The sequence below is a fragment of the Sebastes fasciatus genome, chromosome 21, assembly GCF_043250625.1.
Source record: "Sebastes fasciatus isolate fSebFas1 chromosome 21, fSebFas1.pri, whole genome shotgun sequence".
NCBI classification, from domain to species: Eukaryota; Metazoa; Chordata; class Actinopteri; order Perciformes; family Sebastidae; genus Sebastes; species Sebastes fasciatus.
In genome coordinates, this window is record NC_133815.1 from 2,050,370 (window position 1) to 2,063,854 (window position 13,485).

General features: G+C 41.0%; 1 protein-coding gene across 1 annotated transcript; it reads right to left on the reverse strand.

The window, feature by feature from the left end:
- Positions 1-347: 347 nt before the first annotated feature.
- Positions 348-13,018, reverse strand: LOC141760015 (uncharacterized). The gene is made up of 11 exons (XM_074622606.1): positions 12,761-13,018; positions 11,443-11,486; positions 10,349-11,032; positions 8,803-9,630; positions 4,971-5,140; positions 4,581-4,701; positions 3,263-3,338; positions 3,025-3,146; positions 2,314-2,419; positions 2,117-2,219; positions 348-864 (listed from the first exon to the last, which is right to left on the reverse strand). Exons 2-11 carry the CDS (start codon positions 11,475-11,477, stop codon positions 851-853), a joined length of 2,259 nt encoding a protein of 752 aa, XP_074478707.1. The 5' UTR covers positions 11,478-11,486; positions 12,761-13,018; the 3' UTR covers positions 348-850.
- Positions 13,019-13,485: the final 467 nt, after the last annotated feature.

Below are 13,485 nucleotides of genomic sequence, written 5' to 3' on the forward strand. Positions count from 1 at the left end.
CCTGTATATTTATATGTTTTCTCTGGGTCTATGGATAAAAGAATATTATTAATCCCTACTTAATGGAACAATGTGTGGACATTGAGGGGATGCCTAAGCTCACGAACTGCCTCCTCGGGACACTTATGTTAATCATGCGACTACGCTGTACGACTGTAAGGAAATAAAAAGAAGTTCAATAAATAAATAAATAAAAGAATAAAATTAGGCCTTTTTTTCAGAAGACACTGACACCTGTGCTTTTCTACTGTTGAAAAATAATAAATAGTAAACTTCATGTCTCAAATTAACTCCCAATAAGCAACAAGTTTGACTCAGAAACATCAGAATGAGACTCAAGACAACAATCAAAATGACAAATGTCGTATTTATTCAGCAACACTGTCAAACGTCACAGACAGTAAAGAGCTGGTGTCACGTTACGGGAACTAGAAGAAGAAAAATAACAGAACTACGTCATCAAGAAGCAGCTAAAGATCATCGACGGCTTAACTGATAACGAGGCGGGAGGATGCGTTAATCACCTGACCGCAGGGAAAAAAAGGAATGAATGAACAATCACGGTCATTTTAAAGTCCCGGAGCGTTGTGTGTTTTTATTAATTCTGCTCCAGCGAGATCTCCAACGATTCAGCTGCTTCAAATTATCCTTCAAACGGCGTCCGTTTGGATAAAGACATCAACAACAGAAAGACACAAACAATGGATGGAAGGACAGTCTGAGCAGAGACTTCTTCACAGTCTGGTACAACGGTTCGAAATCAATTCGGCCCGAGACGAAGACGAAAATCCTTTTAATTGGCTGGTTTAAAGGTCAGCATCCAAACGGGGATACCGTCCCAGTGTCCCGATCACCAGTTAGGACCTACGAATGGTAAAGACAGAGAGACAGAGAGAGCGGAGGTCAGAGAGAGATCTCATGGCTAACAGGTAGAAACAATATAAACAGAGGATTGGACCGGTGTGAGTGAGATAAAGAGGAGGTGAGAAGATGGGATTTGGACCAGCTCAGGTATGATTAGAAGCTGATCGGCGGCGAGGGAAACACTCTTTTAAAACGGTAACGTGTCAGTGGGCCAACGGTCAGAGGGAATATTCCACTACCTGGCCGACCTCGACGTGAAGCTGCCAGAGGAAAAGAGGCCGTTACACAACGGGACCAAACGGAGTTCACCGCAGAATAAACCCGACTAAATGTGTCACGCTGAGCCCGAGACAGCAGCTGGCGGTGTGTGTGTGCGTGTGTGTGTGCGTGTGTGTTTATGTTGTCAAGGAGGTTTAATCAGAACGGTGTGCGTTCATTATAACGTTAGCAGTAGAGGCGTAAGAAAATATTGATGCACTTGAGTATCGCGATATTATGTTTTGCGATACTGTATTGAGTGAAGATACTGGAATCGTATGAAACTAGAAAATGTAAGGAGTCCATGTCATACTTGCATGTCGCGAAGGTGGATAAATAAAGCTCCAAAGTTGCGCTAAATTTTATATATATACACCCCTGTATCATGATATGTATTGTATCACCAGATTCCTGCCAACACAGCCCTAGTTAGCGGGCTATTTTTCTTTTTAACTCTTAAATTTTCTAGGGGTGACCCGAATGCTTCGAAGCTTTGACGTTCCCATGGTACTCAACCTCTAAATCAGTATTCCGATGCTTGTTTTAAATATAATATATATATTATATATATATAAAATGTATATAATTATATATATATGTAATATATATATATTTATATATATATTATATATATATATTTGCTATATATTGCTCTATTTTGCCAATGATTCTACACTTTTTATTTCTGATATTTACTACCAATCTTTTATCATGCCTTATTTATTCCTTGTATTTACTGTATGTGTGTAGTCTTTATTTTAATACAATTCACCATTTGAGGGCAACACATAATAATAATAATAATATGTGTGTACAGTAGTTCGTCAGCGGCACTGTCCCGAAATATTACTAACCGAAGCTTCGAAGCCCAAAAAATGGTATTCAGGACAGCTCTAGTATTTTCATCTTCCTGATCATGTTTATATGTCGGCGACGGGACGACAGCACGTCCTGCTGAAGCCCCGTCGGCTGTAACAGTTTGGTGTTAAGTTACCTGCAGGGTTGTTGCGGTAGTTTGGTCGCCTAATTGGTCCGAGCCGGTTGACGGGGCGAGTGTTCCTGCGTTGGGAGGCGTACGGAGCTCCTCTCCTTGGTCCCTAAAGAAGGAGAGGAAAGTTAAAGATTCACTTTGACCTCTAAACACGTCGTCTTCATCCATCAGATGGACGGAAAGATCTCTTTAACTCTCACCATGCTGCCTTCTCGTCTCCTGCTCTGCTCCTCCGGCCAGTTGGAGAATCCTTCGTCCTCCATCTGAGACATCTCCTCCTGGTCGCTGTACTCTAAACCCGACTCGCTGACAGAGACATGAACACGTTACGTAAACTCTAAGAGGATAACCTCTACACGTTACTGGCCTGTTTTATTTCTACTTTCAGTTTCTTATGAAGAACTTTGTTTTGAAGAGCTCTAAATAAATTATTTTGTACGTACTTAGCATGAATTCAGGTGCTTGTAACCTTAATATATAGTCTTTAGACACTTTCGTAAAATGTTCTGCTTTGTCAAATAAACGTTATTTAACTTGTAATTTTTTTCTTTATTTATTACATTTTCATCACAAACAAAACAACTACAGACAGACTCACAAACATACCAACCCCACATACAGAAAACAAGCATAAAATAATAATAAAATAATAATAATAATAATGAAAAAAGAAAATAATAATAATAATAAAAAATAATAATAAAAATAATAAATAAATTTAACTTATAACTAAACCGGACGACATTTAAAACTCAGAATATAGTAAGTGATGCGGTATTATTACTGTCTAAATAAACAGCACTCTTGTTAAAGTCAATCCAACTTCACCTCACAGCGCTCAAGAGGTTTATGACCACAATGTTACGTCTGATAAATAATGACAGCAGGAGGAAGAAGCAGTGTAATCTCACCTGACTGGACCCAGGGGGTGCTGTGACATACTGTTCCCCGCTATTGTGACTTTCACCCCCTCCAGCCTCTCCTGTCTCCTCCTCTCCAGGTCGTGCCTCAGGTCCCCCGGGCCTCGAACCGGCTGCCATCACATCATTCAAATTCATCCATAATGCCACAACAATAACAACAACTGCCATCAACAGTCTTGTGATTTCAGGATGCCGACTATTAAGAAACAGGAGTTTGTTTATTTACCTGCAACGGTCCCAGTCTGGAGAACAGAGGCTCGTCGTCGTCAAGCAGCTCAGAGTTCATATTTAAGCTGAAGCCTCTGAGGAAGAAGAAGAAAAGCAGAAAGACACAACTTTACACCACTCCAGAAGAAAATAATCATTTTCTATATTTATGCAGCACCTTTCAAAACAAAGCTACAAGGTAAACTTTAAAACATTTCAGACCTAAAAACAGTAACACAGCAAATAATGCATTTAAAAATCCCATAATAGCCTTTCAGCATATTGTGATTCAAGTGTTCTGAGAGATAACTAGACTTCTGCTCCTCCTCATGGCTCTGTTTTCAGGCTTTAAGAAATCTAGCCTGTGACGGGAGACTTTGACCAATCACAGGTCATTTCATTGAGAGTGTTCCTATTGGCTGTGCTCCGGTCATGTGACCACAACGTGGCATTCCTTCACCAGATTTCTACAATGGCGGCGGCGTCACAAACTTTCTCATTTTACAGCTAAACCGTGCACTACAAGATGATTCTGAGAACATCTGAGGAGAGAAATAGGCATTAACGTAACAGAATATTGATTCATATTTGATCAGCGCTGCCTAGTTTGACCGTTTGGTCGGAGTTTGCGAGTGATTGACAGCCGGCTCACATAGACAGCAGATGGACAGCAGACCTCAGATCAGCTCTGACTGCTCGTTTTCCGCCGGTCGGTGAAATCTTGCAGGTGCCGTTAGGAGCACCGGAGGACACCGGAGGAACATGATTTCATGAACTACTGTCACGATATAGCGACCGTTTTATAAAAATAACTACTACTTCAGCTTTAACAAAAACAGATAAAGATATATTTCAACTGCATAAATAAAAACTATGAGTGACTACGTTTACATGCACAAAATATTCAGAGTTTTGCACTTATTCCAAAAAAGACAATATTCCTACTTAGCAGTTTACATGATTAATAAACATGAATATTCTACTAATATTCCCGTTAACATGCAGTCATGCATACTCTGATTAACGTAACCGGTGGCGAACACAGCCTCCTTCTTTCATTCCTTCAACCACCTTCTTGAAAAGGTCGGCGTTGTGATATTTGTGCACATATTCAAAATCCTGTTGATATCCAAGTCTCTCATAATGTTTAACAGTCGGTGTGTTTCTCCTTCCTTATTTTTGGGCATGCATCTCTGCAAACTGTCGGCTGGTTGGTTTGTGTACAACGCACAGCGCTGTGCGAACTTGTTAATATTGTTATGAACCTTAACTTCTCTACTTTTGTTCACCCAGAAATACAATAATCAGTGACGCCCGTCTGCCACCGTGCGACGTACCGGTTTGAACTGAACCTCTCGTCCAACGTCAGCTCCTCCGTCTCGTCTTCAACGTAGCCGCCTTTTTGTGGCGCCGAGAATCGCTCGTTCAGGGAGACCCCGTCATCTCGGAAATACTGCTCTGTAAACGCAGACAAGAAAACACGTTAACAACCTAAATATATTTGTGGTTTAATCACAATCACACCCAGCGACCTGGAGTTTCTCTTCAGTTTACACAAAAGCTAAATTAATTCTGTAAAGCAGAGGAACACTTATTATTAATATGCTTGATGATTCCAAAGTCAACGAGTAATCGTGTTAAGCAATCTCAATATTGACCAAAATAATAGTGATGATTTTTTCCATAATCGAGCAGCCCAAGTGCATGCTGTGCTGTGCTGTGCTGACCTTTGACCTGGTGCACCAGTGTGATGATCTCCTGGGCAAACGTCCCAGTGTGCATGGCGCTCTCCCGGTACGTCCCGGAGTGCTCCAGCATGGGAAGAAAGTCCAGACGCTGGCGGCCCACGTTGACCAGGTCTAACGAGAGCTGCCTGTCTGAAGAGTAACACAGCGAGCTGCAGAGGAGGAGAGGAAGAAGAATGAAACCAGCACAGAGGTGGAACTGGTTCTTATCATGATGAGCTCTTACCTTACCTTAAGATATGTTTTATTCTCTAGTTTCAACACATGGGAAGTTAGCTTACACTTTCATGTTTAGGTTCAACAGGAGGAAAACACTGCATGACCTTGAAGTCATTTTACTGTTTTGAAGGTTGAGGGAGTTATACAACTTAACTCACTACCTACTCTTTGCCACTAGTTACCGTGGCTGGTAGAAAAGTAGTTTAAAGTCCTGCAAGATTATATATAATATAATATATATTAGCCAAATGACTGTCCACATCACATCTGCGTAAAAGAAGAGATAAATAAAAGCAACATCTTTACCTTACCCACCAAACTTACCTTTCCTGAGTTCCACAACTGACAATGTTTACAATAACTACATGTTGAATAAAAACTTCCCTTGAAAATACACAGAATTCATAATCTTTTTTTATGGATGTTTATAATAAAGGCTTTCAGTGAGACCAAGATACCTCCTCCCCCCCATCCCTCTCTCTCTCTCTCTCTCTCTCTTTAACAGACGGGTGAGTTAAAGGTTGGGTGAAAGTTCACACTTCTTTTCTTGTTTGATGCATTAAGTCTTCGATTTGGCATCATAAAGTCTCAGTTCATCAGACGTATTACAGCCTCTCCACTCACGCTGTACGACTCCTCGGTGGAAAGTCGGTCATCTTGTCCGATCTTGATCAGATCCTCCCTTTTGTGGCCTCTTGTGGAGCCACTTAGCTTTAGCAGAATTTAGGATATTGCTCTTCATGTCAATTTCTTTCTCCTTTTATTTTTCATTTCTTTCATTTCGACTTCCAGTTTGATGATGTGAATGCCGACAGCTTCGTTTCCTCTTTTCAAACATCACTGATGTTTATATTCTTGGCTTGGATTTGTCCTTTTTTTCCAGATTCGCAGCACTGATGACGCTTCAATTTCCTCTATTTTCCAGATATGTCGATAATATTTATTATCATGGCTTTGATTTCTGATTCCTCCAGCACTGATGACGCTGCAATGTCTCCTTTATCAACACTGATATTTATCTTCCAAGTCTTTAAATTCATTCCTCTTGTTAACAGCACCGATGTGGCTCCAATTACTCAGCAAAGAAGGCATCAATTTCTCCTTTTAGCAGCATTGATATTTCTTCTCGTGGCTTTGATTTCTCCTTTTGATGGCACTGATGAGGCTGCAATTTCTCCTTTATCAACATCTTCCAAGTCTTCATATTCATTCCTCGTTTTAACAGCACCGATGTGGCTCCAATTTCTCAGCATTGATGTTTTTTGTTCAAGAAAACAGTACTGATGTTTATTATCATGGCTTTGATTTCTGAGCAGCACTGATGACGCTGCAATTTCTCCTTTATCAACACTGATATTTATCTTCCAAGTCTTTAAATCCATTCCTCCTTTTAGCAGCACCGGTGTGGCTCCAATTTCTCCGCATTGACAGCATTGATATTTCTTCTCATGGCTTTGATTTCTCCTTTTGACGGCACTGATGAGGCTGCAGTGCAATCCACTTGTCATCATGATGATGATGATGATAAAGTTCATGACGTTTATGTTCTTGTCCTCATTTTGTCCTTGCGACAGCACTGATTTATCCTTTTAAACAGCACTGATGTTCATCCTCGTAGCTTCAATTTCTTCTTTAAACATCATGCATGGATTCAGAAACCAGTGACGTAACGGTTTGTCTTCTTTATCAGCTACTCTGACAAGTAACGGAGATTCACAGCTCCTCTTCTTCCATCCTTCCATCCTGGAGTCCATGTGGCAAGCTGGACAAAAACAAGACTCCTTAGTTGTTCATGTTTGTCTGAACTAGGATGCGTCTCAGCATTCGCATTGCGGACATGCTTTGAATCCTCTTCCCCAAATACGTTTGCGATTAAATAAACACAGCCCTTCTTCGAACACGTTTCAGTATTTGGCCAATTAAGGCAGTGGATCTTCTTAACGCCACGGGCACAAATACTCTCCTGCTGATCCAAACAGGGTGGGAAATCGTGCAGTGAATGTTTTCTGACCATGACTGGTGTCGTTTGTCTTCACTTCCTCCCAATGATCAACGTGCGCAAGCTCTCTTTATCTCCATATTGGCATGTGCACCAACAGCTCCTGTCAAGCTAAAAAAAAAAAATACTCTCATCTTCCTGTCAAATGTCTTGATTCATGCCGTTAAAATATTCCAAACAGTTTCGCCCTTCATCACAGAGCACTCAGATTCCTCTCTCTGGTGTGCTTGAGGGACTTTGCTGCATCACGATGTAGAGATGTTGCTTAATCGACAAAAGCTTGCACATCTTTAAATCCTTCTTTGACTTCTGTCAGCAGTTTGTTTTTTCAGGAAACAGACATTTCCTCCCTCAGTTTCAGCAGTGTTGGGTTTTTATTTCCTCCTCCAGTTTCTTCAAATGAGTCAGAGATTCATAAACACCAACTGTGGAAGTCAGTGTGTGTAGCGTCAATCAGGAGTTGGTTAAAACACAAATATACAGATTTAACGGATGATGTCCTTCTTCCATTTTCAGTCTTAAACCTTTACGACATACCGAGACACAAGAGCGATGACATACTGCAACATCCCTTCGAGCACACTCCTCTAACAGGTGCAGGGTGTGTTCTTTCACAGCAGCTTTTAGGAGAGAAACTAGAGTAACAATGAACCAACGCCTGGTTCACGTGGTTTCAATACGCTCTTCAAGATGTTTCAGGCTTCATTTCTGCAGCCAATCTCCTCTTCACTCACATCAGCATCAAGTCTTGCTTCTTCTGTGTGATCTGCCTTTTGGGGTTTTATTGAATCCTGCCAGGACCACCTCTCATATGTCGTCTTCTACATTATTCCTCCCAGCTTGCTGAGACTTTGATTAAAAGGCAGAAATACTACAGTACATTTGATGACAGCGTACTCGTTATGGTGTTTTTCTGCCAGCCGTCATTCAGGTTGTCCAGCGTTTCCTTTATTAACTTTGAATACGTCCAAACTGCCGTCGATAATTTTTATTTTGTCAGGTTTTCAACTCAGTCAGTCTCCGGTATCTTGCTTTGTGAATGAACATGAGGTTTCTTCAGTGCATAAGCATAAAGATGATGTGAGCTCTCAGCTGGTGTCTCCTCTTATTTGTGTAGAATCATAAAGAAATGCATTGCAAGCGATGCCAGCTTGTTTGTAACATGGCCACTTTCCCAAAGACACCTCTTAAGGTTCTTCAGTAATGTGTAGTTGATCTGGAGTTTCTTCAGGAGGTGTGAGCTGTTCCTGGGCTTCTATGAGTCTCTTCCTGGTGTCAATCCACAAGTTTTCACGTGAAAGCGACTTCACCGTTAGATGAAAATGTGTGTGAAACTTCTGTGAGGCATCCTGGTCGTATGATGAAACAGATCTTGTAGATGCTTGTACCGACAGTGCCTTCAGTATCCACGAGGGAACACATTTCAAGCAGAAGTAAAAAACTGCAGCACAATCCAGTTGAATGAAAGTTTATGTGATTTTCAAAAAGCTTCAACGTGGCCGTTTCTTCTTTCTTCTTCCTTTCCATGAGCTCAGAAAGAGAAGTGTGAACTTTCCCCTCCCACCCTTGATAATTTGATGTTAAAAAATACTCTACCTGTTCTTGTTTACGGGTCGGCTCATGTCGACTTTGATGGTTAGCGTTTCCTCCGATACAACGGTCATGTTGTCGTTCTTCTGATTGCTCCATCCTCGCTCCCTCTGACGGGGCATTTTAGGGTTCAGGTCATTCCTCTGTGGGTGCCGGTCCAGACTTCCAGACCTGCGGGGTTCAAACTGTTGAAGTCTGTCTTCTTCTGCCCAGTCAGACTCCCCTTCGATGGGGTCCTCGTAGCTATCTTCCCTGAAGGGCCGGTTACCCGGTCTTTGCTCTTCATGAGGAAGATCTTGATACCCTTGGGAGGGCTGCTGTAAACGTGGTTGATTCCTGGGCGGTCCAGTCCTTCCACCTTGTCCCCGACTGAACTGCCCTCTTGCTGGGTGAGAACCGCCCCTCCCCCTGTGGTTCATGGGACCATTTCGATTACCATATCTCACGGGGTTTGGTCTATCTTGTGGCGCAGGGTTCCTCCTAGTTTCGTGATAGTTGGAGTCTCGCCAGTTATCTTGAAATTGGCGTCCCCTTGCGTCTTCCCGATCATTCAACCTGCTGTCCGACGTCCTGAAACGCTCCTGAGAGGAGCCCGTTGGACGGGGACTCCTCTGTCGCTCAAAGTCGGGGTCAAGATCTCTCTCGCGATCGCCAAATTTTTCCCACCGTGACGATTGTCTGCTCTCTGCGTTGCCGTGATCGTGTTCAATGACGAGTGGTCCCGAGTGCCGAATGTCTCCACGGGGGAGGCTCCCCTGAGCGTCTCCTCCAAACCTATCTCTGGGTGTGTCCACTGAGTAACGCTGTTCCCCAAAGTCCTCCTCATTCCTGTACCTGTGACAGCATAAGAGGAGGTGACATGGTTCAACAATGTTTATCATTCAACTTCACATATGGTTTTAAATGTACACTTGACATTAGCTTTGAATATTGCTATACCGCGCTATTGACAAGACTGCTTATGGCTTCAGCGTCACAGCTGAAAAACAAAAACATGCGCCTCATTGCCCTTCTGTGTTCTGCATTTAACAATAAACAAGTATTTAATTAGTTTTAAAACTGTCATCTTCATCATTGAAAAAACAACAATATATCTAAAAATAAAGCTTATTATTATAGCACTAAAATCAGGATAAATAAATAAATTTGCGGGAAAAAAAGACACAATAATACAGAATATCGCGCTGTTGAGGGGAATTCCTTCACCGCAACAGCCCTGGATTTGAACTTGTATTAAATGTCTGATTTACTGATTTATCACCACTTTAACATGAATTTTTAAAACTGCTTTTGCCATTTAAAATGCCTTTTGCATCATCAACAAGACTGTGTTCAACATAAGACATGCAGATTGTTTTTAAAGAATCAGAAGAAAAGGAGAAGAAAAGGAAAAGTTTAAAGCCATGCAGACTATTAGTGAAGACTAGTTTGTATTAAGGTGTGATGACAAACAGTGAGGAATTTTGCTATATGGAAAATTAGAAAGATGAGAATCCTCTGCATTCTTCGTTTCCTTGCGACAGTGCTGCAAAGCATTTCGCTTAAAATTTACCCAAGGTGAGCGTCGTCATCCGTTTCTCTTCTTTGCCTTTTAAAGGGGAGGTTCCTCTCTTGATGTGAATCCTCTCTTCGTCTGCCTCTATTAGGACCTTGCATGTTCCTTCTTCCTCTTTCCCTACCTGCTGCCCCTCTTTGGTCATCCAACCTTGCATTGGGACTGGGGTCCCTGAACCTCCCTCGACCTCTGCCCTGCTCCTCTCTCCTCCAGCCGATCCCCGGCTCACTCTGTTGGTGGTCTGAGTGAGACCTTGGTGTCGGCGGCAATCTTTCCCTCGTCAACCTCGGAGGCGACTGGAGCAACCGCTCCCGCTCCCTGTTTTCAAAACGCTGGAAGATATCTCGAAACCCTCCTCTGCGTCTATCTCCTCCTCCTCCTCCTTCTCCATCACGCAGTGGGGAAAGCCTCCGGTTATCATCAAAGCCCATCACATCACGACGGGGCGATGGCTTCCGGCGGTGAAACTCCTCCTGGTTTGGATGACGTTGATGCCCAAACTGACGGTCATCTGGGAAAGGAGGGGATCTTCTCTGGGCTTCAGGGTGCACGTCTTCCCTGAAGTAGTCCCAGTGCTCCTCCGGATCTTCTCGAGGGCGGTGGCTCCGGTCCGACGGATTCCCCTCCAGTTCTGCAACGACTTTATGAGGATCAAAGTCGGGTTCATCCCATGGGAACCTCCTGAAAAAGTAAATAAAAAAAATTCATTTATTTATGTACATAAATGAAACGAAAATAGAGAACCATACAAGGGCGATAGGTGGAGGCATTTGATGCTGTATTTCCACTGCTTCCTCACCTGTTTATGTCTGGTGTGTTCACTCCTTATGTGCATAATAATATGCATGTGTATCTGACTTTTTTCCTCTTCCATTATTTACCCTCATTAATTACCCTATTTTTCTGTTTTGATATGTATTTTCACGCACAAATGGGAAATGTTTATGCACCCAACATATTGCAACTGCACTGTAAATTTTGCATTATGTATTTTTCAATAAAACAGATCCCACCCCATCATGTCTGAATTTTAAATTACACAGATCTTGTGGGACACAAATATGAAAATGAAATAATAGTCACGCATTTACCTGTAACGTGGTGATCCGGACCGTGGTCTCGACATTTTGTCAACCTTTAAGGAAAGGAGAGATTTTACTTTCAAGATTAAAACTGAAGGCAAAACACAACACACCACAGTACAGTACAGTACAGGCAGTTATTACTAAACTACTTCTAACTACTCCATCTAATTTAGTTATCAAGGAGAATTATTTTCTTCATTTATAGAGTATGATGATTAACTAGACTGTTTAGTTTCTGTCAACAGGGACAAGAGTCTCACAAGAGTCACCTCTCTATTGGCATGGAGTTTTATAAGATAAGATGGATTTATCCAGAGGGAAATTGTTGTGCAAAGTAGGACAGGGGGCAAATATAAAACATAACATATCACATAAATAATCCAAAATATACACAATGCCAAAAACAACTGTATAATAAATTAAAGTAATGTGTTATTTCTATGGTTTTAATAACCAGCATGATAAAATTACAGTATTTTCTATACTGTTATTATATTGTTCTATCCTGTACACACATCTATTGCAAGTCTGAGAGGGAGATCCCTCCTCAGTTGCTCTTCAAGAGGTTTCTTCCATATTTCCCTTGTTAAATGGTTTGTGTGGGGAATATTTCTAAATATGAATCAAGGGTTTAAGGACAGAGGGTTTCTTGTTATGCTGTACAGATTGTAAAGGCCCTTGATATTGGGCTATATATATATATATATAACTGACTTGACTTGAAACTGAGCTATAATTCAATATTAAAGTTCCTGCAGAATCACATCATGATGATCATGATGATATTACCATGTTATATTGTTATGAAAGTTGTTTTGAAGGTCTGATAAGATAAGATAAGATCAGATATTCCTTTATTAGTCCTGCAGTGGGGGAATGTGCAGTGAACAGCAGCAAAGAGGATAGTGCAAAAAAACAAGATGCATCAACTAACACAGTAAAACAAGAGCTAAACTAAGTGTAACAAAATATGAACCATTCAGCTAATGCTAAAGCTAGTTAGCAGCTAGCTGATGCTAATGCTAGTTAGCAGCTAGCTGATGCTAATGCTAAAGCTAGTTAGCAACTAGCTGATGCTAAAGCTAAAGCTAGTTAGCAGCTAGCTGATGCTAAAGCTAGTTAGCAGCTAGCTGATGCTAAAGCTAAAGCTAGTTAGCAGCTAGCTGATGCTAAAGCTAAAGCTAGTTAGCAGCTAGCCGATGTTAAAGCTAAAGCTAGTTAGCAGCTAGCTGATGCTAAAGCTAAAGCTAGTTAGCAGCTAGCTGATGCTAAAGCTAAAGCTAGTTAGCAGCTAGCTGATGCTAAAGCTAAAGCTAGTTCTTACCTTCGTCCTCAGCGGGTTCTCGCAGCTAACGTTAGCTACAGCGATGCTAAAGCGACGTTAAACACACAATAAAACGCGAGATAATGGTGTATAAACTTGTATATTATTAAAATAAAACCCCTATGTATCTGTAGATATAACCCAGAGCTGCTAACAGAGCTAACTATCACAGCTACATGTGTTTAAAGTGTTTCATTAAAGTCCAACGGATCAGAGAGTCTGCAGAGATTCAGCTAAACACCGCCGGAAACCAGGCACAACCACTTCCGCCACGGGCTTTTCACAATAAAAATATACTTTTTCATATTTTATTTGTTCTTGTTCTGTATGCACATTGTCCTTTTACTTGAATGCAATGATCTATGAGCCATGTTGTTTGTAAATTTGAATTTGTTTAATAAAATTTATAAAATTAAAAAAAAAACAACTTTCAGAATAAAAATATTCTTCTTCTTCTTCTACTTCTTCTTCTTTGGTGTTTATTGGCGGTTGGCAAACCAGCTTATAATGGCATTACCGCCACCTACTGGACTGGAGTGTGGAGCAGGAGATTGGCAGGAAAAAATAATAATTATAATAATAAAATAAATTTTAAAAAAACAACAACAATAAAATTAAAATTAAAAATTATTAATAATAAAAAAATTAAAAATAATGATAATAATAATTAAATTCTCAAATTCATTAACAAACTAATTAAGGTCCTGAAAGTGGATTTGTTGTCA